The sequence below is a fragment of the Salvelinus fontinalis genome, unplaced genomic scaffold (assembly GCF_029448725.1).
Source record: "Salvelinus fontinalis isolate EN_2023a unplaced genomic scaffold, ASM2944872v1 scaffold_0151, whole genome shotgun sequence".
Taxonomy (NCBI): Eukaryota; Metazoa; Chordata; class Actinopteri; order Salmoniformes; family Salmonidae; genus Salvelinus; species Salvelinus fontinalis.
The window spans coordinates 293461-316293 of record NW_026600360.1 but is presented as its reverse complement, the minus strand read 5'-3'; the positions used below and the strand labels follow the sequence as shown (position 1 = coordinate 316293).

The window sequence follows — 22833 nt, the reverse complement described above, 5'->3', positions numbered from 1 at the left end:
ACATTCCCATTATGGTAGAGAAATTACTAAATTATCTGGCAACAGCTCTGGTAGACATTCCTGCAGTCGGCATTCCAATTAGAAATGTCCTTGTTTTTGAAAGAAAAGCAAATACATTTTTTTTGTCCATTTTAAAATAACATCAAATTGATCAGAAATACAGTGTAGACATTGGTAATGTTGTAAATGACTTTTGTAGCTGGAAACGGCTGACTTTTTATACATTTTTATTTATGGAATATCTACAGAGGCCCATTATCAGCAACCATCACCTTTTGGTGACGCACCCTCAAGTATCAATGACAACTGGGCATTTAAGTGGACTGATACAAGCGTTACTTGGGTGTTAATATTACGTCATACTATGGGTAACTATGTGCTTTGAACTACCTCCCTGTGATTAGTAATTTCACTATACCGTTGGATGCCCTCCCTATATATCTAGCAGGTCGGTTTGCTTCAGTAAAAATGAATGTCTTACCAAGACTGCTTTATCAGTTTTCAGTGCTTCCTGTTAAAATTCCTGCTAAAACTTTTACTGGTCTAAAAGCAGCAGTAGGCACATTTTGATGGCAAAATAAGAAGGCTCGTATTAGTTATAACATTTACAGCTGGTCCAGGAATTGGGTGGGCTTGGCCTCCCTAACCGTACATCATATTACTGGGCAGCGCAACTTAATCACACAGCTCGTATTAGTTATCAGAACTACAGCTGGTCCAGGAATTGGGTGGGCTTGGCCTCCCTAACCTTACATCATATTACTGGGCAGCGCAACTTAATCACACAGCTCGTATTAGTTATCAGAACTACAGCTGGTCCAGGAATTGGGTGGGCTTGGCTTCCCTAACCTTACATCATATTACTGGGCAGCGCAACTTAATCACACAGCTCGTATTAGTTATCAGAACTACAGCTGGTCCAGGAATTGGGTGGGCTTGGCTTCCCTAACCTTACATCATATTACTGGGCAGCGCAACTTAATCACACAGCTCGTATTAGTTATCAGAACTACAGCTGGTCCAGGAATTGGGTGGGCTTGGCCTCCCTAACCTTACATCATATTACTGGGCAGCGCAACTTAATCACACAGCTCGTATTAGTTATCAGAACTACAGCTGGTCCAGGAATTGGGTGGGCTTGGCCTCCCTAACCTTACATCATATTACTGGGCAGCGAAACTTAATCACACAGCTCGTATTAGTTATCAGAACTACAGGTGGTCCAGGAATTGGGTGGGCTTGGCCTCCCTAACCGTACATCATATTACTGGGCAGCGAAACTTAATCACACAGCTCGTATTAGTTATCAGAACTACAGCTGGTCCAGGAATTGGGTGGGCTTGGCCTCCCTAACCGTACATCATATTACTGGGCAGCGCAACTTAATCACACAGCTCGTATTAGTTATCAGAACTACAGCTGGTCCAGGAATTGGGTGGGCTTGGCCTCCCTAACCTTACATCATATTACTGGGCAGCGCAACTTAATCACACAGCTCGTATTAGTTATCATCTAACCCTAACCCTAACCCTAAATCATCTAACCCTAACCCTAACCTTAAATCATCTAACCCTAACCCTAACCCTAACCTTAAATCATCTAACCCTAACCCTAACCCTAAATCATCTAACCCTAACCCTAACCCTAACCTTAAATCATCTAACCCTAACCCTAACCCTAACCTTAAATCATCTAACCCTAACCCTAACCCTAACCTTAAATCATCTAACCCTAACCCTAACCTTAAATCATCTAACCCTAACCCTAACCTTAAATCATCTAACCCTAACCCTAACCCTAACCTTAAATCATCTAACCCTAACCCTAACCCTAACCTTAAATCATCTAACCCTAACCCTAACCTTAAATCATCTAACCCTAACCCTAACCTTAAATCATCTAACCCTAACCCTAACCTTAAATCATCTAACCCTAACCCTAACCCTAACCTTAAATCATCTAACCCTAACCCTAACCTTAAATCATCTAACCCTAACCCTAACCTTATATCATCTAACCCTAACCCTAACCTTAAATCATCTAACCCTAACCCTAACCTTAAATCATCTAACCCTAACCCTAACCTTAAATCATCTAACCCTAACCCTAACCTTAAATCATCTAACCCTAACCTTATATCATCTAACCCTAACCCTAACCCTAACCTTAAATCATCTAACCCTAACCCTAACCTTAAATCATCTAACCCTAACCCTAACCCTAACCTTAAATCATCTAACCCTAACCCTAACCCTAACCTTAAATCATCTAACCCTAACCCTAACCCTAACCTTATATCATATTACTGGGCAGCGCAACTTAATCACACAGCTTGATTTGTCTCAGCTTGAAATGTAGTCTTTACATTGTCTTCTCTTTTTATAGCAGACCCTATTTCTATTGACAGGATTAAACAAAGTCCAATTATTACTCTAACATGGAAGACATGGATGTTCAACGCCAATATAAACCGAGTAATGACATTTTATAGACACTGGCCTATATTCCACAACCCAACCTTTCTTCCTTCTCCTATGTCCCAAGGTTTTAGGAATGGGAGGAGAGAAGGCTTTGTAGAGGCTCTCACCTACTCAAAGGCTCCATTTTCTAATAATTTAATGAAGTCCAGGAGGAATTCATTATTTCCCTAACAAATATTTTATACAGTTGAAATCGGGTGTTTACATACACTTAGGTTGGCGTCATTAAAACTCGTTTTTCAACCACTCCACAAATTTCTTGTTAACCTGTCTAGGATCAGCGTGGCGCTAGCGGCACACCCCCCCCCCCCCACTGAAAAACCAGTGCCGCGAAATTCAAAAAAAATATTTTTTTAAAATATTTAACTTTCACACATTAAAGTCCAATACAGCTAATGAAAGACACAGATCTTATGAATCCAGTCAACATTTCCGATTTTTAAAATGTTTTACAGGGAAGACACAATATGTAAAGATGTACATCTATTACCTAAAAACACATTAGCATAATCCACCATCTTTTATTTGTCCACCAACACCAGTAGCCATCACCAATTCGGCTAAACTAAGATATTTATAGCCCCTAACCAACAAAAAAACTCATTAGATGACAGTCTGATAACATATTTATGGTATGGGATAGGTTTTGTTAGAAAAAAGTGCATATTTCAGGTATATGGCATAGTTTACAATTGCACCCACCATCACAAATGGACTAGAATAATTACAATGAGCAACGTGTTTACCTAACTACTAATCATCAAACATTTCGTAAAAATACACAGCATACACGAATCGAAAGACACAGATCCTGTGAATACAGACAATATTTCAGATTTTCTAAGTGTCTTACAGCGAAAACACAATAAATCGTTATATTAGCTTAGCACATAGCAATTAGCAGCCCAGCATTGATTCTAGCCAAAGTGAGCGATAAAAGTCAACATCGCCAAAAGATATTAATTTTTTCACTAACCTTCTCAGAATTCTTCCGATGACACTCCTGTAACATCACATTACAACATGCATATACAGTTTGATCGAAAATGTTTATATTTAGCCACCAAAATCATGGTTAGACAATGTGAAATGTAGACAAGCTGGTAAAGAAAACGTCCTTGCGCCACTTAGACAGTGATCTACTCTTATACATAAATACTCATAAACGTGACTAAAAAATATAGGGTGGACAGGGATTGATAGACAATTTAATTCTTAATACAATTGCGTTATTACATTTTTTAATTTATCCTTACTTTTCAATACAGTTTGCGCCAAGCGAAGCTACGTCAAAAAACATGGCGTCCTAAGCCACTAAAATGTTTCGACAGAAACACGATTTATCATAATAAAAATGTCCTACCTTGAGCTGTTCTTCCATCAGTATCTTGGGCAAAGGATCCTTTCTTGGGAGAAATCGTCTTTTGGTGGAAAGCTGTCCTCTTGCCATGTGGAAATGTCAACTACGTTCGGGATGAACTGAAAAGCGTTCCCAACTTTTCACATCGTTGCAAAAATAAATGTCCCAAAATCGCACTAAACGGATATAAATTGCTATAAAACGCTTTAAATTAACTACTTTGTGATGTTTGTAACTCCTATAACGAGTGAAAAGATGACCGGAGAAATATAACAGGCTAAACTAATGCTTGGAACAGGAGAGGGTCGGTGTCTTCCACGCGCGTTACGCAGCAAGAAAAGACTTGCTAGCTAAAGGTTTTTTTCATTTGTAGGGCCTGTGAACGAGCAATCGAGCCCGTTGGAATCGTCATCACGTAAAGGCATCCAGGGGAAGACGTAAGAAGTGTCCGTATAGTCATAGCAACGACAGTGCCCGTTTAAATGACTTCAGAAAAGTGGCCAACGTTTCTCAAATCTGACTCCATGTCAGGGAAATTGCTGTAGAATGGGCTCTGTTCCACTTAGAGACAAAATTTCAACTCCTATAGAAACTATAGACTGTTTTCTATCCAATAATAATAATAATATGCATATTGTACGATCAAGGATTTTGTGGGAAGCCGTTTAAAAAATTAGCCACATTAGCATAAATAGTCTAAACAGCGCCCCCATCCCCAACAGGTTAACAAACTATAGTTTTGGCAAGTCAGTTGTGTCATGCACAAAGTAGATGTCCTAAGTAATTTTTCCAACAATTGTTTACAGACAGATTATTTTAATTATAATTCACTATCACAATTCCAGTGGGTCAGAAGTTTACATACACTAAGTTGACGGTGCCTTTTAAAGCTTGGAAAATTTCATAAAATGAGCTTCTGATAGGCTGATTGATATCATTTGACTCAATTGGAGGTGTACCTGTGGATGTATTTCAAGGCCTACCTTCAAACTCAGTGCCTTTTCACTTGACATCATGGGAAGATCAGAAGAAAACACCGAAGACCTCAGGAAAAAAAATTGTAGACCTTTACACGTCTGGTTCATCCTTGGGAGCAATTTCCAAACGCCTGAAGGTACCACGTTCATCTGTACAAACAATAGTACGCAAGTATAAACCCCATGGGACCACGCAGCCGTCATAACGCTCAGGAAGGAGACACGTTCTGTCTCCTAGAGATGAACGTACTTTGGTGTGAAAAGTGCAAATCCATCCCAGAACAACAGCAAAGGACCTTGTGAAGATGCTGGAGGAAACAGGTACAAAAGTATCTATTTCCACAGTAAAACGAGTCCTATATCAACATAACCTGAAAGGCCGATCAGCAAGGAAGAAGCCACTGCTCCAAAACCGCCATAAAAAGCCAGACTACGGTTTGCAACTGCACAAAGATCGTGTATAGCTTCCACATGGACTCTGTACCGGTACCCCCTGTATATAGCCTCCACATTGACTCTGTACCGGTACCCCCTGTATATAGCCTCCACATTGACTCTGTACCGGTACCCCCTGTATATAGCCTCCACATTGACTCTGTACCGGTACCCCCTGTATATAGCCTCCACATTGACTCTGTACCGTAACACCCTGTATATAGCCTCCACATTGACTCTGTACCGTAACACCCTGTATATAGCCTCCACATTGACTCTGTACCGTAACACCCTGTATATAGCCTCCACATTGACTCTGTACCGGTACCTCCTGTATATAGCCTCCACATTGACTCTGTACCGGTACCCCCTGTATATAGCCTCCACATTGACTCTGTACCGTAACACCCTGTATATAGTCTCCACATTGACTCTGTACCGGTACCCCCCTGTATATAGCCTCTACATTGACTCTGTACTGTAACACCCTGTATATAGCCTCCACATTGACTCTGTACCGTAACACCCTGTATATAGTCTCCACATTGACTCTGTACCGTAACACCCTGTATATAGCCTCCACATTGACTCTGTACCGGTACCCCCTGTATATAGCCTCCACATTGACTCTGTACCGGTACCCCCTGTATATAGCCTCCACATTGACTCTGTACCGGTACCCCCTGTATATAGTCTCCACATTGACTCTGTACCGGTACCCCCTGTATATAGCCTCCACATTGACTCTGTACCGGTACCCCCTGTATATAGTCTCCACATTGACTCTGTACCGGTACCCCCTGTATATAGCCTCCACATTGACTCTGTACCGGTACCCCCTGTATATAGCCTCCACATTGACTCTGTACCGTAACACCCTGTATATAGTCTCCACATTGACTCTGTACCGGTACCCCCCTGTATATAGCCTCTACATTGACTCTGTACTGTAACACCCTGTATATAGTCTCCACATTGACTCTGTACCGTAACACCCTGTATATAGCCTCCACATTGACTCTGTACCGGTACCCCCTGTATATAGCCTCCACATTGACTCTGTACCGGTACCCCCTGTATATAGCCTCCACATTGACTCTGTACCGGTACCCCCTGTATATAGCCTCCACATTGACTCTGTACCGTAACACCCTGTATATAGTCTCCACATTGACTCTGTACCGGTACCCCCCTGTATATAGCCTCTACATTGACTCTGTACTGTAACACCCTGTATATAGTCTCCACATTGACTCTGTACCGTAACACCCTGTATATAGCCTCCACATTGACTCTGTACCGGTACCCCCTGTATATAGCCTCCACATTGACTCTGTACCGGTACCCCCTGTATATAGCCTCCACATTGACTCTGTACCGGTACCCCCTGTATATAGTCTCCACATTGACTCTGTACCGGTACCCCCCTGTATATAGCCTCCACATTGACTCTGTACCGGTACCCCCTGTATATAGTCTCCACATTGACTCTGTACCGGTACCCCCTGTATATAGCCTCCACATTGACTCTGTACCGGTACCCCCTGTATATAGCCTCCACATTGACTCTGTACCGTAACACCCTGTATATAGTCTCCACATTGACTCTGTACCGGTACCCCCCTGTATATAGCCTCTACATTGACTCTGTACCGTAACACCCTGTATATAGTCTCCACATTGACTCTGTACCGTAACACCCTGTATATAGCCTCCACATTGACTCTGTACCGGTACCCCCTGTATATAGCCTCCACATTGACTCTGTACCGGTACCCCCTGTATATAGCCTCCACATTGACTCTGTACCGTAACACCCTGTATATAGTCTCCACATTGACTCTGTACCGGTACCCCCCTGTATATAGCCTCTACATTGACTCTGTACTGTAACACCCTGTATATAGTCTCCACATTGACTCTGTACCGTAACACCCTGTATATAGCCTCCACATTGACTCTGTACCGGTACCCCCTGTATATAGCCTCCACATTGACTCTGTACCGGTACCCCCTGTATATAGCCTCCACATTGACTCTGTACCGGTACCCCCTGTATATAGTCTCCACATTGACTCTGTACCGGTACCCCCTGTATATAGCCTCCACATTGACTCTGTACCGGTACCCCCTGTATATAGTCTCCACATTGACTCTGTACCGGTACCCCCTGTATATAGCCTCCACATTGACTCTGTACCGGTACCCCCTGTATATAGCCTCCACATTGACTCTGTATTGGTACCCCCTGTATATAGCCTCCACATTGACTCTGTACCGGTACCCCCTGTATATAGCCTCCACATTGACTCTGTACCGGTACCCCCTGTATATAGTCTCCACATTGACTCTGTACCGGTACCTCCTGTATATAGTCTCCACATTGACTCTGTACCGGTACCCCCTGTATATAGTCTCCACATGGACTCTGTACCGGTACCTCCTGTATATAGCCTCCACATTGACTCTGTACCGGTACCCCCTGTATATAGCCTCCACATTGACTCTGTACCGGTACCTCCTGTATATAGTCTCCACATTGACTCTGTACCGGTACCTCCTGTGTATAGTCTCCACATTGACTCTGTACCGTAACACCCTGTATATAGCCTCCACATTGACTCTGTACCGTAACACCCTGTATATAGCCTCCACATTGACTTTGTACCGTAACACCCTGTATATAGCCTCCACATTGACTCTGTACCGTAACACCCTGTATATAGCCTCCACATTGACTCTGTACCGTAACACCCTGTATATAGCCTCCACATTGACTCTGTACCGGTACCCCCTGTATATAGCCTCCACATTGACTCTGTACCGGTACCCCCTGTATATAGCCTCCACATTGACTCTGTACCGGTACCTCCTGTATATAGCCTCCACATTGACTCTGTACCGGTTCATTCTGTATATAGCCTCCACATTGACTCTGTACCGGTACCCCCTGTATATAGCCTCCACATTGACTCTGTACCGGTACCTCCTGTATATAGCCTCCACATTGACTCTGTACCGTAACACCCTGTATATAGCCTCCACATTGACTCTGTACCGGTACCTCCTGTATATAGCCTCCACATTGACTCTGTACCGGTTCATTCTGTATATATTCTTATTTTATTGCTGCTCTTGAATTTTTTATTATTCTTATCTCTTACTATTTTTGGGGGGGTGCATTTTCTTAACTGCATTGTTGGTTAAGGGCTTGTAAGTAAGCATTTCACTGTAAGGTCTACACCTGTTGCATGTGACAAATAAAATTGGATTTGATAATCTCATGTAGACTAGCCTACCAGCACAGCCTACCCCCACTGTATCTGCCTGCTGTTGGCTAGAGTGCACGTGCCAAGATCAGAGTAGAGTACATTTTCTATTTAACAGTTTTTGTGCCCAATAGAAATTAAGTTTTGACATTTTTGGAGTCACTTTTATTGTAAATAATATGTTTCTAAACTCTTCTACATTAATGTGGATGCTACCATGGTTACGGATAATCCTGAATGAATCGTGAATAATGATGACTGAGTTAGACGCACAAATATCATACCCCCCCAAAGAATGCTAACCACCCCTGGTATAGTAATGGTGAGAGGTTAGCATGTCTTGGGGGTATGATATAAAATGCTAACCTCCCCTGTTATTGTAATGGTGAGAGGTTAGCATGTCTTGGGGGTATGATATAAAATGCTAACCTCCCCTGTTATTGTAATGGTGAGACGTTAGCATGTCTTGGGGGTATGATATAAAATGCTAACCTCCCCTGTTATTGTAATGGTGAGACGTTAGCATGTCTTGGGGGTATGATATAAAATGCTAACCTCCCCTGTTATTGTAATGGTGAGACGTTAGCATGTCTTGGGGGTATGATATAAAATGCTAACCTCCCCTGTTATTGTAATGGTGAGAGGTTAGCATGGCTTGTGGGTATGATATAAAATGCTAACCTCCCCTGTTATTGTAATGGTTAGACGTTAGCATGTCTTGGGGTTATGATATAAAATGCTAACCTCCCCTGTTATTGTAATGGTGAGACGTTAGCATGTCTTGGGGGTATGATATAAAATGCTAACCTCCCCTGTTATTGTAATGGTGAGAGGTTAGCATGGCTTGTGGGTATGATATAAAATGCTAACCTCCCCTGTTATTGTAATGGTGAGAGGTTAGCATGTCTTGGGGTTATGATATAAAATGCTAACCTCCCCTGTTATTGTAATGGTGAGAGGTTAGCATGTCTTGGGGGTATGATATAAAATGCTAACCTCCCCTGTTATTGTAATGGTGAGACGTTAGCATGGGTGTATCCAAAAGTGCTGGAGTACAGAGCCAAAACAACAGAACATGTCTCACTATCCCAATACTGTTGGAGCTCACTGTATCCTCCAAGATGATTTTCAGAATAGTTTGTCTTCAGGATGTCATAGTAATGGGTATATTATCTTCCTTCTCCAGTGTGCCAGGACGTTCCTGAACCTGATGGCTCACATCTCTAAGGAGCAGACTGTCCAGTACATCCTCACCCTAATTGATGATACCCTGCAGGTAACACCTGCTTACAGACACACACTTATACACACTTACATTTGGACAAATGAGATGCAAATATACAGTACCAGTCAAAGGTTTGGACACACCTACTCATTCAAGGGTTTTTCTTTATTTTTAGTGTTTTCTACTTTGTAGAATAATAGTGAAGACATCAACACTATGAAATAACACATATGAAATCATATTGTAATCAAAAAAGTGTGAACAAATATATTTTATATTTTGAAGTTCTTCAAAGTAGCCACCCTTTGCCTTGATGACAGCTTGCACACTCTTGGCATTCTCTTAACTAGCTTCATGAGGAATACTTTTCCAACAGTCTTGAAGGAGTTCCCACATATGCTGAGCACTTGTTGGCTGCTTTTCCTTCACTCTGCGGTCCAACTCATGCCAAACCATCTCAATTGGGTTGAGGTCGGGTGATTGGAGGCCAGGGCATCTGATGCAGCACTCATTACTCTCCTTCTTGGTCAAACAGTCCTTACACAGTCTGGAGGTGTGTTTTGGGTCATTGTCCTGTTGAAAAACAAATTCTGGTCCCAATAAGCTCAAACCAGATGGGATGGCGTATCACTGCAGAATGCTGTGGTAACCATGCTGGTTAACCTCTCTGGCGTGCCGCTAGCAACCCACCTCGACAACATCCGGTGAAAAGCACCAAATTCAAATGACAGAAATAGTCATAATAAACATTCATGCGAAAACAAGTGTTATACATCGGTTAAAAGATTAACTTCTTGTTAATCCAGCCACTTTGTCAGATTTGAAAAAGGCTTTACGGCGGAAGCATAACATGCGATCATCTGAGGACAGCGCCCCGCACACAAAAGCATACAAACATTTTCCAACCGAGCAGATGAGTCACAAGTCAGAAATAGCAATAAAATGAATCACTTACCTTTTTGAAGATCTTTATCTGGTTGCAATCAGAAGGGTCCCAGTTACACAATAAATGTTTGTTTTGTTCGATAAAGTCCCTCTTTATATCCCAAAAACTCTGTTTTGTTGGTGCTTTTTGTTCAGTTATCCACTGGCTCAAAGGCGGTCAAAACATGCATACGAATACATCCTAATAGTACGGGTAAAGTTTGTCAACATGTCAAACGATGTTTATAACTAATCATCAATTATCTAAATAATGGATAATATTTCAACCGGACAATAGCGTATTCAATAGAAAGGAAAAAGAACGAAGGGCGCACACCATGTGACGCGCACAAACCAGTACTGCATGCTTCCCCAGTCCCCTAACAAAAAGGTATTTTTCTTTGTCGTTTTTCAGAAAACAAGCCTGAAACCATGTCTAAAGACTGTTGACATCTAGTGGAAGCCATAGGAACTGCAATCTGGGCCCTAACCCATTACATAGTCAATAGGCATTCAATGAAAAACCAAAGAAATCCCACTTCCTGGATGAATTTTCCTTGTGTTTTCGCCTGCCATATCAGTTATGTTATACTCACAGACATTATTTGAACTGTTTTAGAAACTTCAGAGTGTTTTCTATCCAATTCTACCAAGTATATGCATATCCTAACTTCTGGGCCTGAGCAACAGGCAGTTTACTTTGGGCACGTCATTCATCCGACTTTCCGAATACTGCCCCCTGTCACTAAAAAGTTAAGTGTGCCTTGAATTCTAAATTAATCACTGACAGTGTCACCAGCAAAGCACCCCCACACCATCACACCTCCTCCTCCATGCTTCACGGTGGGAACCACACATGTGGAGATCATCCGTTCACCTACTCTGCGTCTCACAAAGACACGGCGGTTGGAACCAAAAATCTCAAATTTGGAATCAGACCAAGGGACATATTTCCACCCGTCTAATGTCCATTGCTCGTTTCTCTTGGCCCAAACAAGTCTTCTTATTGGTGTCCTTTAGTAGTGGCTTCTTTGCAGGAATTCGACCATGAAGGCCTGATTCACGCAGTCTCCTCTGAACAGTTAATGTTGATGTGTCTGTTACTTACATTTACATTTACATTTAAGTCATTTAGCAGACGCTCTTATCCAGAGCGACTTACAAGTACATACATTCATACTTTTTTGTACTGAACGGTGAAGCATATTTGAGGCAGTTAACTCTAATGAATTTATCCTCTGCAGCAGAGGTAACTCTGGGTCTTCTTTTCCTGTGTTGGTCCTCATGAGAGCCAGTTTCATCATTGTTTTTGCTACTGCACTTGAAGAAACGTTCAAAGTTCTTGAAATTTTCCACATTGAATGACCTTCATGTCTTAAAGTTTCTTTGCTTATTTGAGCTGTTTTTTTAAAAATATGGACTTAGCCCTATTTGACAAAAGACTATCTTCTGTATACCACCCCTACCTTGTCACAAGAGGACTGATTGGCTGAAACACATTAAGAAGGAAAGAAATTACACAAATTGACTTTTAACAAGGCACACCTGTTAATTGAAATGCATTCCAGGTGAGTACCTCCATGAAGCTGGTTGAGAGAATGGCAAGCATGTGAAAAACTGTCATGAAGGCAAAGGGTGGCTACTTTGAAGAATCTCAAATGTTTTGATTTGTTTAACACTTTTTTTGTTACTACATGATTCCATTTGTTATTTCATAGTTTTGATGTCTTCGCTATTCTACAATGTAGAAACTACAAAAAAATTTAGAAAAACCCTTCAATGAGTACGTGTGTGTCCAAACTTTTGTCTGGTACTCTACATTAGCATATAACCTTCTATAAGTTCACTTATTGACTTTTACGGTTCTTCCTCCCTGAGTCTCTCTGGACAGTTATTACTGTGAAGTTCACTTATTGACTTTTGTCTGGGGATTTCAATGTAGGTGTCATGGATCCCTCCGGAACGTTCATTGCGCACACCTGTCCCCTATTCCCACGGATTAGTACTTGGATAAGTGAGCCCTTTGGTTTCCATTGGGCTGTCCATTATTGTTCCCATGTCCGTTGAGTACCTATGCATTGGTGCAGCTGTTATGCTGCGTGCTATATATATATATATATATATATATATTGTGTATTACGGGTAACGTCCCGAGTCGGTCCCCAAGGTTAACCCTCGCTCTTTTGTTTGGGTACAGCCCAGTGTTTTTGTATACGTGTTTGTTTTGGTTGTATTTGGGACAGCAGGTAGCCTAGTGATTAGAGCTTTGGGCCAGTAACCAGCAGGTAGCCTAGTGATTAGAGCTTTGGGCCAGTAACCAGCAGGTAGCCTAGTGATTAGAGCTTTGGGCCAGTAACCAGCAGGTAGCCTAGTGATTAGAGCTTTGGTCCAGTAACCAGCAGGTAGCCTAGTGGTTAGAGCTTTGGGCCAGTAACCTTCAGGTAGCCTAGTGATTAGAGCTTTGGGCCAGTAACCAGCAGGTAGCCTAGTGATTAGAGCTTTGGGCCAGTAACCAGCAGGTAGCCTAGTGATTAGAGCGTTGGGCCAGTAACCAGCAGGTAGCCTAGTGGTCAGAGCTTTGGGCCAGTAACCAGCAGGTAGCCTAGTGGTTAGAGCTTTGGGCCAGTAACCAGCAGGTAACCTAGTGATTAGAGCTTTGGGCCAGTAACCAGCAGGTAGCCTAGTGATTAGAGCTTTGGGCCAGTAACCAGCAGGTAGCCTAGTGGTTAGAGCTTTGGGCCAGTAACCGGCAGGTAGCCTAGTGGTTAGAGTGTTGGGCCAGTAACCGGCAGGTACCCTAGTGGTTAGAGCGTCGGGCCAGTAACCAGCAGGTAGCCTAGTGGTTAGAGCTTTGGGTCAGTAACCAGCAGGTAGCCTAGTGGTCAGAGCGTTGGGCCAGTAACCAGCAGGTAGCCTAGTGGTTAGAGCTTTGGGTCAGTAACCAGCAGGTAGCCTAGTGGTTAGAGCGTTGGGTCAGTAACCAGCAGGTACCCTAGTGGTTAGAGCGTTGGACTAGTAACCAGCAGGTACCCTAGTGGTTAGAGCGTTGGGCCAGTAACCAGCAGGTAGCCTAGTGATTAGAGCTTTGGGCCAGTAACCAGCAGGTAGCCTAGTGGTTAGAGCGTTGGGACTAGTAACCAGCAGGTAGCCTAGTGATTAGAGCGTTGGGCCAGTAACCAGCAGGTAGCCTAGTGGTTAGAGCTTTGGGCCAGTAACCAGCAGGTAGCCTAGTGATTAGAGCGTTGGACTAGTAACCAGCAGGTAGCCTAGTGGTCAGAGCGTTGGGCCAGTAACCAGCAGGTAGCCTAGTGGTTAGAGTGTTGGGCCAGTAACCAGCAGGTAGCCTAGTGGTTAGAGCTTTGGGCCAGTAACCAGCAGGTAGCCTAGTGGTTAGAGCTTTGGGCCAGTAACCAGCAGGTAGCCTATCAATCAATCAATCAATTTTATTTTATATAGCCCTTCGTACATCAGATAATATCTCGAAGTGCTGTACAGAAACCCAGCCTAAAACCCCAAACAGCTAGAATGCAGGTGTAGAAGCCTAGTGGTTAGAGCTTTGGGTCAGTAACCAGCAGGTAGCCTAGTGATTAGAGTGTTGGACCAGTAACCAGCAGGTAGCCTAGTGATTAGAGCTTTGGGCCAGTAACTGAAAGGCTGCTAGATCGAATGCCCGAGCTGACAAGGTCAAAATCTGTCGTTCTGCCCCTGAACAAGGCAGTTAACCCACTGTTCCTAGGCCGTCATTGTAAATAAGAATTTGTTCTTAACTGACTTGTCTAGTTAAATAAATAAATAAAAACCTATTGTGTATCTCTCTCCTGTCTCCAAAATCATTTATACCAGCGTGACAGTAGAACCGGGTTCTAGTGTTTTTGTATGAGAACCACTAGAGGTTAAAACGTGGTTCTGTTCCTTCAGAACTACTAGAAACTTCAAACTCAACTTTGGACCTCGAAAACCAGTTCCACTGCATTTTTTTTTCATTGTTCCCTTCGAATCAGGGACTGAGTTAGAAGTGGGACACCAGGTGTGCAATTCATTGTCAGGTAGAACAGAAAACCAGCAGGCTCTGGACCTCGCAGGTTAAGAGTTGAATATCCCTGCAGTAGAAGAGAGAACCTTTAGAACCACTAGATGTTAAAACAGGGTTCTGTTGTGTTTCTGTAGGAGAACCACCAGAGGGTGAACATCTTCTTTGACTACGCCAAGAAGACGAAGAACACTGCCTGGTCCTATTTTCTTCCCATGCTCAACCGCCAGGACCTGTTTACCGTCCACATGGTTAGTATCACTACGCCACCCACTAGCCTACAGGTATCACCGAAGGAGAAAGGGAGGGGGAGAGGTGGGATATGGTGAAAGGAAGTGTCCTGAGGGAGAGGTTGAAGAGGATGAAAACATCCTCAAAGATTCAAAGGCATATTTCTTATGTTTTCAGAATGACCAGAGGGTTATTTGCATGAAGATTACATGTACATTTTTGTGTGGCCTTTCTTATAAAGTACACTGAACAAAAATATAAATGCAGCATGTGAATTGTTGGTCCCATGTTTCATGAGCTGAAATAAAAGATCCCAGAAATGTTCCATACGCACAAAAAGCTTATTTCTCACAAATGTTGTGCACGAATTTGTTTACGTCCCTGTTAGTGAGCATTTCTCCTTTTGCCAAGATAATCCATCCACCTGACATGTGTGGCATATCAAGAAGCTGATTAAACAGCATGTGGGCTCCCGAGTGGCACAGCGGTCTAAGACACTGTATCTCAGTGCTAGAGGAGTCACTACAGACCCTGTTTGATTCCAGGCTGTATCACAGCGGTCTAAGGCTCTGTATCTCAGTGCTAGAGGAGTCACTACAGACCCTGGTTCCATTCCAGGCTGTATCACAACCGACCGTGATCGGGAGTCCCATAGGGCGGCGCACAAGTGGCCCAGCGTTGGCTGGGGTAGACCGTCATTGTAAATAATAATTTGTTCTTATTAACTGACTTGCCTAGTTAAAAAAAAATAAAGTGCACCTTGTGCTGGGGACAATAAAAAGCCACTCTAAGTTGTGCGTTTTGACACACAACACAATGCCACAGTGTTGACGTTTTGAGGGAGCAATTGCCGTGCTGACTGCAGGAATGTCTACCAGAGCTGTTAATAGTTTCATAATTTCTCTACCATAATGGGAATGTAATTCTGCTTTGAAAGTTGATAAAGTAGGTAACCTCACTTTTGAGAAAAAGACCCTTGAATGTTTTGGTACACCTACTGGAGAGCTCTTCTTTTTCTACACCCATTCAGCATCATTCACACCCTCTTAAGCCTTAGCCCCATCTATCTCTTTACGTATTGACATGTGAACCCATGTGCTATACAGAGTGAGTAGTGTAGTAATCAACCAAAGATGTCAGTACTTAAAGTGGTGAAAGTAGTAGCCTGCCTATATCCTAATCTGACTTTGGTGCAGGTCCTGCTGATCACATTACTGTCTCTGGTGAACACATACTATATCAAATCAATGTTTATTTGTCACATGCACAAGATACAGAAATTGTAAATGGTACAGTGAAATTGTTACTTGCGTATTTGCATAGTATCAATATGAAAAATAGAAAGTGTCCAATAGAAAGTGTCCAGATAAATGTATAAATATTTTATTATATGATGCTTACCCAGACACATTAAGTGGATGGGTCACTATTGTCTAGACATGTATATAAAATACAAGATGGCTGTGGTAACCTCCAGACACACCTGGCTAACTTGATGGGTCATGTAATCATGTGACCAAGATGGCTGTGTTAACCTCCAGACACACCTGGCTAACTTGATGGGTCATGTAATCATGTGGCCAAGATGGCTGTGGTAACCTCCAGACACACCTGGCTAACTTGATGGGTCATGTAATCATGTGACCAAGATGGCTGTGTTAACCTCCAGACACACCTGGCTAACTTGATGGGTCATGTAATCATGTGACCAAGATGGCTGTGGTAACCTCCAGACACACCTGGCTAACTTGATGGGTCATGTAATCATGTGACCAAGATGGCTGTGGTAACCTCCAGACACACCTGGCTAACTTGATGGGTCATGTAATCATGTGGCGAAGATGGCTGTGGTAACCTCCAGACACACCTGGCTAACTTGATGGGTCATGTAATCATGTGGCGAAGATGGCTGTGGTAACCTCCAGACACACCTGGCTAACTTGATGGGTCATGTAATCATGTGGCCAAGTGGAGTCTTTTTTGTTTAGATATGTAGCTAGCTAGCTCAACAATGAACCATAATCCCAACCCATGCACAAGCAAAACAAACAGATTGTCACAGTCAGCCACCATGCAATGAACTGCTGTAGTATGAATCTGCAGGGAGCTAAAGCTAACCAACTATGTTCAATGTTAGCTAGCTTGCTAACTCTAGGTTATAACTAGCAATGCAAATGGCTTTCTGAGATACCAATAATATTACTACACAGATCATACACACATCCCGCTCGCTAGCTAGCTAACAGTATGCTTGAATTTAAAATGAAAACAACTTTGACACAATTAGAAACTAATAATATCTGTTAATGTAGTTAGACTTTTACTCATGTCCACGAATGAACTCTTCACACTGGAACCCCTTTAACGGCGACGTCCTGTGTCTTTTCCGTTTTGTTTGTACAGCTTGTTGTGTCAAGTCACTCCGGTTCATGCTGACTGTGTGCAGAAAGTAGTCCATCACAACTTTTCCCCACTGATCTTTGTCTATAGTCCCTGCTAAATTCAGTGCAGCAATGTTGTTGAGAACAGTAGCAACACTTTTGCAGTTCTCTATGGCTAACGTTATATCTGTCAAAAGCTGTGGTAGCAAGGATTATCTACACATACTGAGCAGCTCATGTTGAAGACCAAAGCGTGCTACGTGGCAGACTAATCCGAAACTCGTCTCAGCATGTCCAGCCCAGCCACTATCTCAGCCAATCATGGCTAGTGAGAAGGTTCCTCACTTTTTCCTAGGCTAAGCCAACTAGGCTCGTAATTAAAATGTTTTATTCGTATTTACAGATGGCATACAATTTTGATATTGAGACACATGAAAGTTCACATGTTCCAGAAGGCATTTCTGCCCAAAAACTCAGCAAAAAAAGAAATGTCCCTTTTTCAGGACCCTGTCTTTAAAAAATAATTAATAAAAATCCCCAAAACTTCACAGATCTTCATTGTAATGGATTTAAGCACTGTTTCCACATTTTACATTTTAGTCATTTACATTTTACATTTTAGTCATTTACATTTTACATTTTAGTCATTTACATTTTACATTTTAGTCATTTACATTTTACATTTTAGTCATTTACATTTTACATTTTAGTCATTTACATTTTACATTTTAGTCATTTACATTTTAGTCATTTACATTTTACATTTTAGTCATTTGCATTTTACATTTTAGTCATTTGCATTTTACATTTTAGTCATTTGCATTTTACATTTTAGTCATTTACATTTTAGTCATTTACATTTTAGTCATTTACATTTTAGTCATTTACATTTTACATTTTAGTCATTTACATTTTACATTTTAGTCATTTACATTTTACATTTTAGTCATTTAGCAGACGCTCTTATCCAGAGCGACTTACAGTAGAGTGCATACATTTTATTACATACTGAGACAAGGATATCCCTACCGGCCAAACCCTCCCTAACCCGGACGACGCTATGCCAATTGTGCGTCGCCCAACGGACCGTTTCCCATGCTTGTTCAATGAGCCATAAACAATGAACATGCACCTGTGTAACGGTCGTTAAGACACTAACAGCTTACAGACAGTAGGCAATTAAGGTCACTGTTGTGAAAACTTAGGACACTAAAGAGGCCTTTCTACTGACTCGGAAAAACACCAAAAGAAAGATGCCCAAGGTCCCTGCTCATCTGCATTAGCGTGACTTTGGCATGCTGCAAGGAGGCATGAGAACTGAAGATGTGGCCAAGGCAATAAATTGCAATGTCCGTACTGTGAGACGCCTAAGACAGCGCTACAGGGAGACAGGACAGACAGCTGATCATCCTCGCAGTGGCAGACCACGTGTAACAACACCTGCTCAGGATCAGTACATCCGAACATCACACCTGCGGGACATGTACAGGATGGCAACAACAACTGCCCGAGTTACACCAGGAACGCACAATCCCTCCATCAGTGCTCAGACTGTCCGCAATAGGCTGAGAGAGGCTGGACTGAGGGCTTGCAGACCTGTTGTAAGGCAGGTCCTCACCAGATATCACCGGCAACAATGTCACCTATGGGCACAAACCCACCGTCGCTGGACCAGACAGGACTGGCAAAAAGTGCTCTTCACTGACGAGTCGCGGTTTTGTGTCACCAGGGGTGTTATCGTTGAAGGAATGAGCGTTACACCGAGGCCTGTACTCTGGAGCGGGATCGATTTGGAGGTGGAGGGTCAGTCATGGTCTGGGCCGGTGTGTCACAGCATCACCGGACTGAGCTTGTCATTGCAGGCAATCTCAATGCTGTGCGTTACAGGGAAGACATCCTCCTCCCTCATGTGGTACCCTTCCTGCAGGCTCATCCTGACATGACCCTCCAGCATGACAATGCCACCAGCCATACTGCTCGTTCAGTGTGTGATTTCCTGCAAGACAGGAATGTCAGTGTTCTGCTATGGCCAGCGAAGAGCCTGGATCTCAATCCCATTGAGCATGTCTGGGACCTGTTGGACTGGAGGATGAGGGCTAGGGCCATTCCCCCCAGAAATGTCCGGGAACTTTCAGGTGCCTTGGTGGAAGAGTGGGGTAACATCTCACAGCAAGAACTGGAAAATCTGGTGCAGTCCATGAGGAGGAGGTGCACTGCAGTATTTAATGCAGCTGGTGGCCACACCAGATACTGACTGTTACTTTTGATTTTGACCCCCCTTTGTTCAGGGACACATTATTCCATTTCTGTTAGTCACATGTCTGTGGAACTTGTTCAGTTTGTCTCAGTTGTTGAATCTTGTTCATACAAATATTTACACATGTTAAGTTTGCTGAAAATAGGCGCAGTTGACAGTGAGGACGTTTCTGTTGAGTTTATTTTTATTTGCAGTAATCCATTCAGGTGTATTTTGTTGCTTTTGTTGAATGTGTTTTAATGATCTAAAGTCATGCTGTTGCTACTGCCTGTAATAAATATAATTACTAGTCAAAGTGAATGATTTGAGGCCTGTGTGGCAAATGGCTTATTTGCATATAGGCCTACTGTAGCTCTGATTAGTCGTGTCGTACCGGTCTGCGGAGACTCTGGTCCTGGACAAGACATATGGTTTATTTACTGCACTGTCTATTAGTTGTCCAAACGCACAGCCGCTTTCCCACTCGATATCGCTATAGAATTTTCACAAATACTTTACTCTACGTCATTCCCAAACATTCTATGAATTTATGAAAATGACCATATCTAAGTGCTCGCTTGTCAGAAAATGTAAAAAAAAGTTTGCATTTTCTTCCTGGGGAGTATATGAAATGTTTATAAGATTTCAAGTTGCTAAAACTGTCAGCACCACTTTAATATTGAGCAGGCTCAGGCTTGGCTTTAGGGTCTGACTTGTAGTCTTTCCTCTCTCCCAGGCGGCCAGGATCATCGCTAAGCTAGCAGCCTGGGGTCGTGACCTGATGGAGGGAAGTGACCTCAACTACTACTTCACCTGGATCAAGACCCAGCTCAGCTCCCAGGTATATGACCCTTCAACCCTCTGAACTAAAACACCTGTATATCAGCCCATCTCAGCTCCCAGGTATATGACCCTTCAACCCTCTGAACTAAACCACATGTATATCAGCCCCTCCCAGCTATATGACCCTTCAACTCTCTGAACTTCCACACACACGCGGGTATCGAACCTATAGATACAGGTTTGATACCCATGAGGGTTTTAATTTAGAATCCGCCAATCCTCTATATGTCATTATTGGCGTAGAGTCACGTCATATTTTCCGATATACTGTAGGCCTACCAAAAGTGTCTTAGACAGCTGCGCCACTCGGGAGGCCCCATCCACAAAGTATCAAAATACAGAGAGGTGTTAGTAAAGGTATATTGTCCTGCTAATAGCCCATAATGGGCTATTATAATACTGTACATGGTGTCCAGGTCAGGATAACCAAAACAATTATTTTATTAAAGACTCAATGTTGGTACTTATTTATTTTGATCCAAAGCCATGAATGAGTGAGTCACTCAGCTTTATGTGTGTCACGATCGCGTTGACATGAACGATAGGACCAAGGCGCAACATGATTTGAATACATCTTCTTTATTTCCCACGACGAAGATGATCACCAAACACTTAAACAACACTAACAAAACAACAAACGATCGTGAAACTTCAAACGTAAGTGCACACACAAACTACTTACGTCGACATATACATATACATAAACAATGACCCACAAACAGCTAAAGCCTATGGCAGCCTTAAATATGGCTCCCAATTAGAGACAACCGAAATCAGCTGTCTCTAATTGAGAACCCATTCCGGCCACCATAGACTTTCCTAGACAACTACACCCAACATAGACACAGCTAGACACATACACTCAACACAAAACCATAAACTACAACCAACACCCCCTCTACCATATAATACCCCAAAATACACACATACCCCATGTCACACCCTGACCTAACTAAAATAATAAATAAAACAAATATTACTAAGGCCAGGGCGTGACATAACCCCCCCCTTAAGGTGCGAACTCCGGACGCACCAGCACATAGTCTAGGGGAGGGTCTGGGTGGGCTTCCTTCCACGGCGGCGGCTCCGGCACTGGTCGTGGTCCCCACCCCACCATAGTCATAAGGGGCAGCACCGGGATAAGGGGCAGCACCGGGATAAGGGGCAGCACCGGGATAAGGGGCAGCACCGGGATAAGGGGCAGCACCGGGATAAGGGGCAGCACCGGGATAAGGGGCAGCACCGGGATAAGGGGCAGCACCGGGATAAGGGGCAGCACCAGGATAAGGGGCAGCACCAGGATAAGGGGCAGCACCAGGATAAGGGGCAGCACCAGGATAAGGGGCAGCACCAGGATAAGGGGCAGCACCAGGATAAGGGGCAGCACCAGGATAAGGGGCAGCACCAGGATAAGGGGCAGATCCTGGCTGGATGACGGCTCCGGCAGATCCTGGTTGGACGGCTCATGGCTGGCTGACAGATCTGGCTGCTCATGGCTAGCTGACGGATCTGGTTTCTCATGGCTGGCAGACGGATCTGGACGCTCATGGCTGGCTGACGGATCTGGACGCTCATGGCTGGCTGACAGATTTGGACGCTCATGGCTGGCTGACGGCTCTGGCAGATTCTGTCTGGTTGGCGGCTCTGGCAGATCCTGTCTGGTTGGCGGCTCTGGCAGATCCTGACTGACGAATGGCTCTAGCGGCTCCTGACTGACTAATGGCTCTGACGGCTCGGGACAGACAGGCGGCTCTAATGGCTCTGGACAGACGGATGGCTCAGACGGCGCTGGGCAGACGGATGGCTCAGACGGCGCTGGGCAGACGGATGGCTCAGACGGCGCTGGGGAGACGGATGGCTCAGACGGCGCTGGGGAGACGGATGGCTCAGACGGCGCTGGGGAGACGGATGGCTCAGACGGCGCTGGGGAGACGGATGGCTCAGACGGCGCTGGGGAGACGGATGGCTCAGACGGCGCTGGGGAGACGGATGGCTCAGACGGCGCTGGGGAGACGGATGGCTCAGACGGCGCTGGGGAGACGGATGGCTCAGACGGCGCTGGGGAGACGGATGGCTCAGACGGCGCTGGGGAGACGGATGGCTCAGACGGCGCTGGGGAGACGGATGGCTCAGACGGCGCTGGGGAGACGGATGGCTCAGACGGCGCTGGGGAGACGGATGGCTCTGGCCGGATGAGGCGCACTGTAGGCCTGGTGCGTGGTGCCGGAACTGGAGGCACCGGGCTAAAGGCACGCACTTTCAGGGCTAGTGCGGGGAGCAGCAACAGGATGCACAGGACTCTGGAGACGCACAGGAGGCTTAGTGCGTGGTGCCGGAATTGGTGGTACCGGGCTGGAGACACGCACCATAGGACGAGTGCGTGGAGGAGGAACAGGGCTCTGGAGACACACTGGAAGCCTGTTACGTGGTGTAGGCACTGGT

At 44.1% G+C, this 22833-nt stretch overlaps 1 protein-coding gene across 1 annotated transcript in view; it reads left to right on the top strand.

Annotated features, from left to right (window-relative positions):
* Positions 1 to 22833, top strand: part of LOC129843512 (V-type proton ATPase subunit H-like) — a 111333-nt gene that overhangs the window by 14455 nt on the left and 74045 nt on the right. Inside the window, exons 4-6 of the mRNA XM_055912272.1 lie at positions 9708 to 9797; positions 14838 to 14951; positions 20285 to 20389. Coding sequence (XP_055768247.1) covers positions 9708 to 9797; positions 14838 to 14951; positions 20285 to 20389 — 309 coding nt within the window. The remainder of the gene's footprint in view (positions 1 to 9707; positions 9798 to 14837; positions 14952 to 20284; positions 20390 to 22833) is intronic.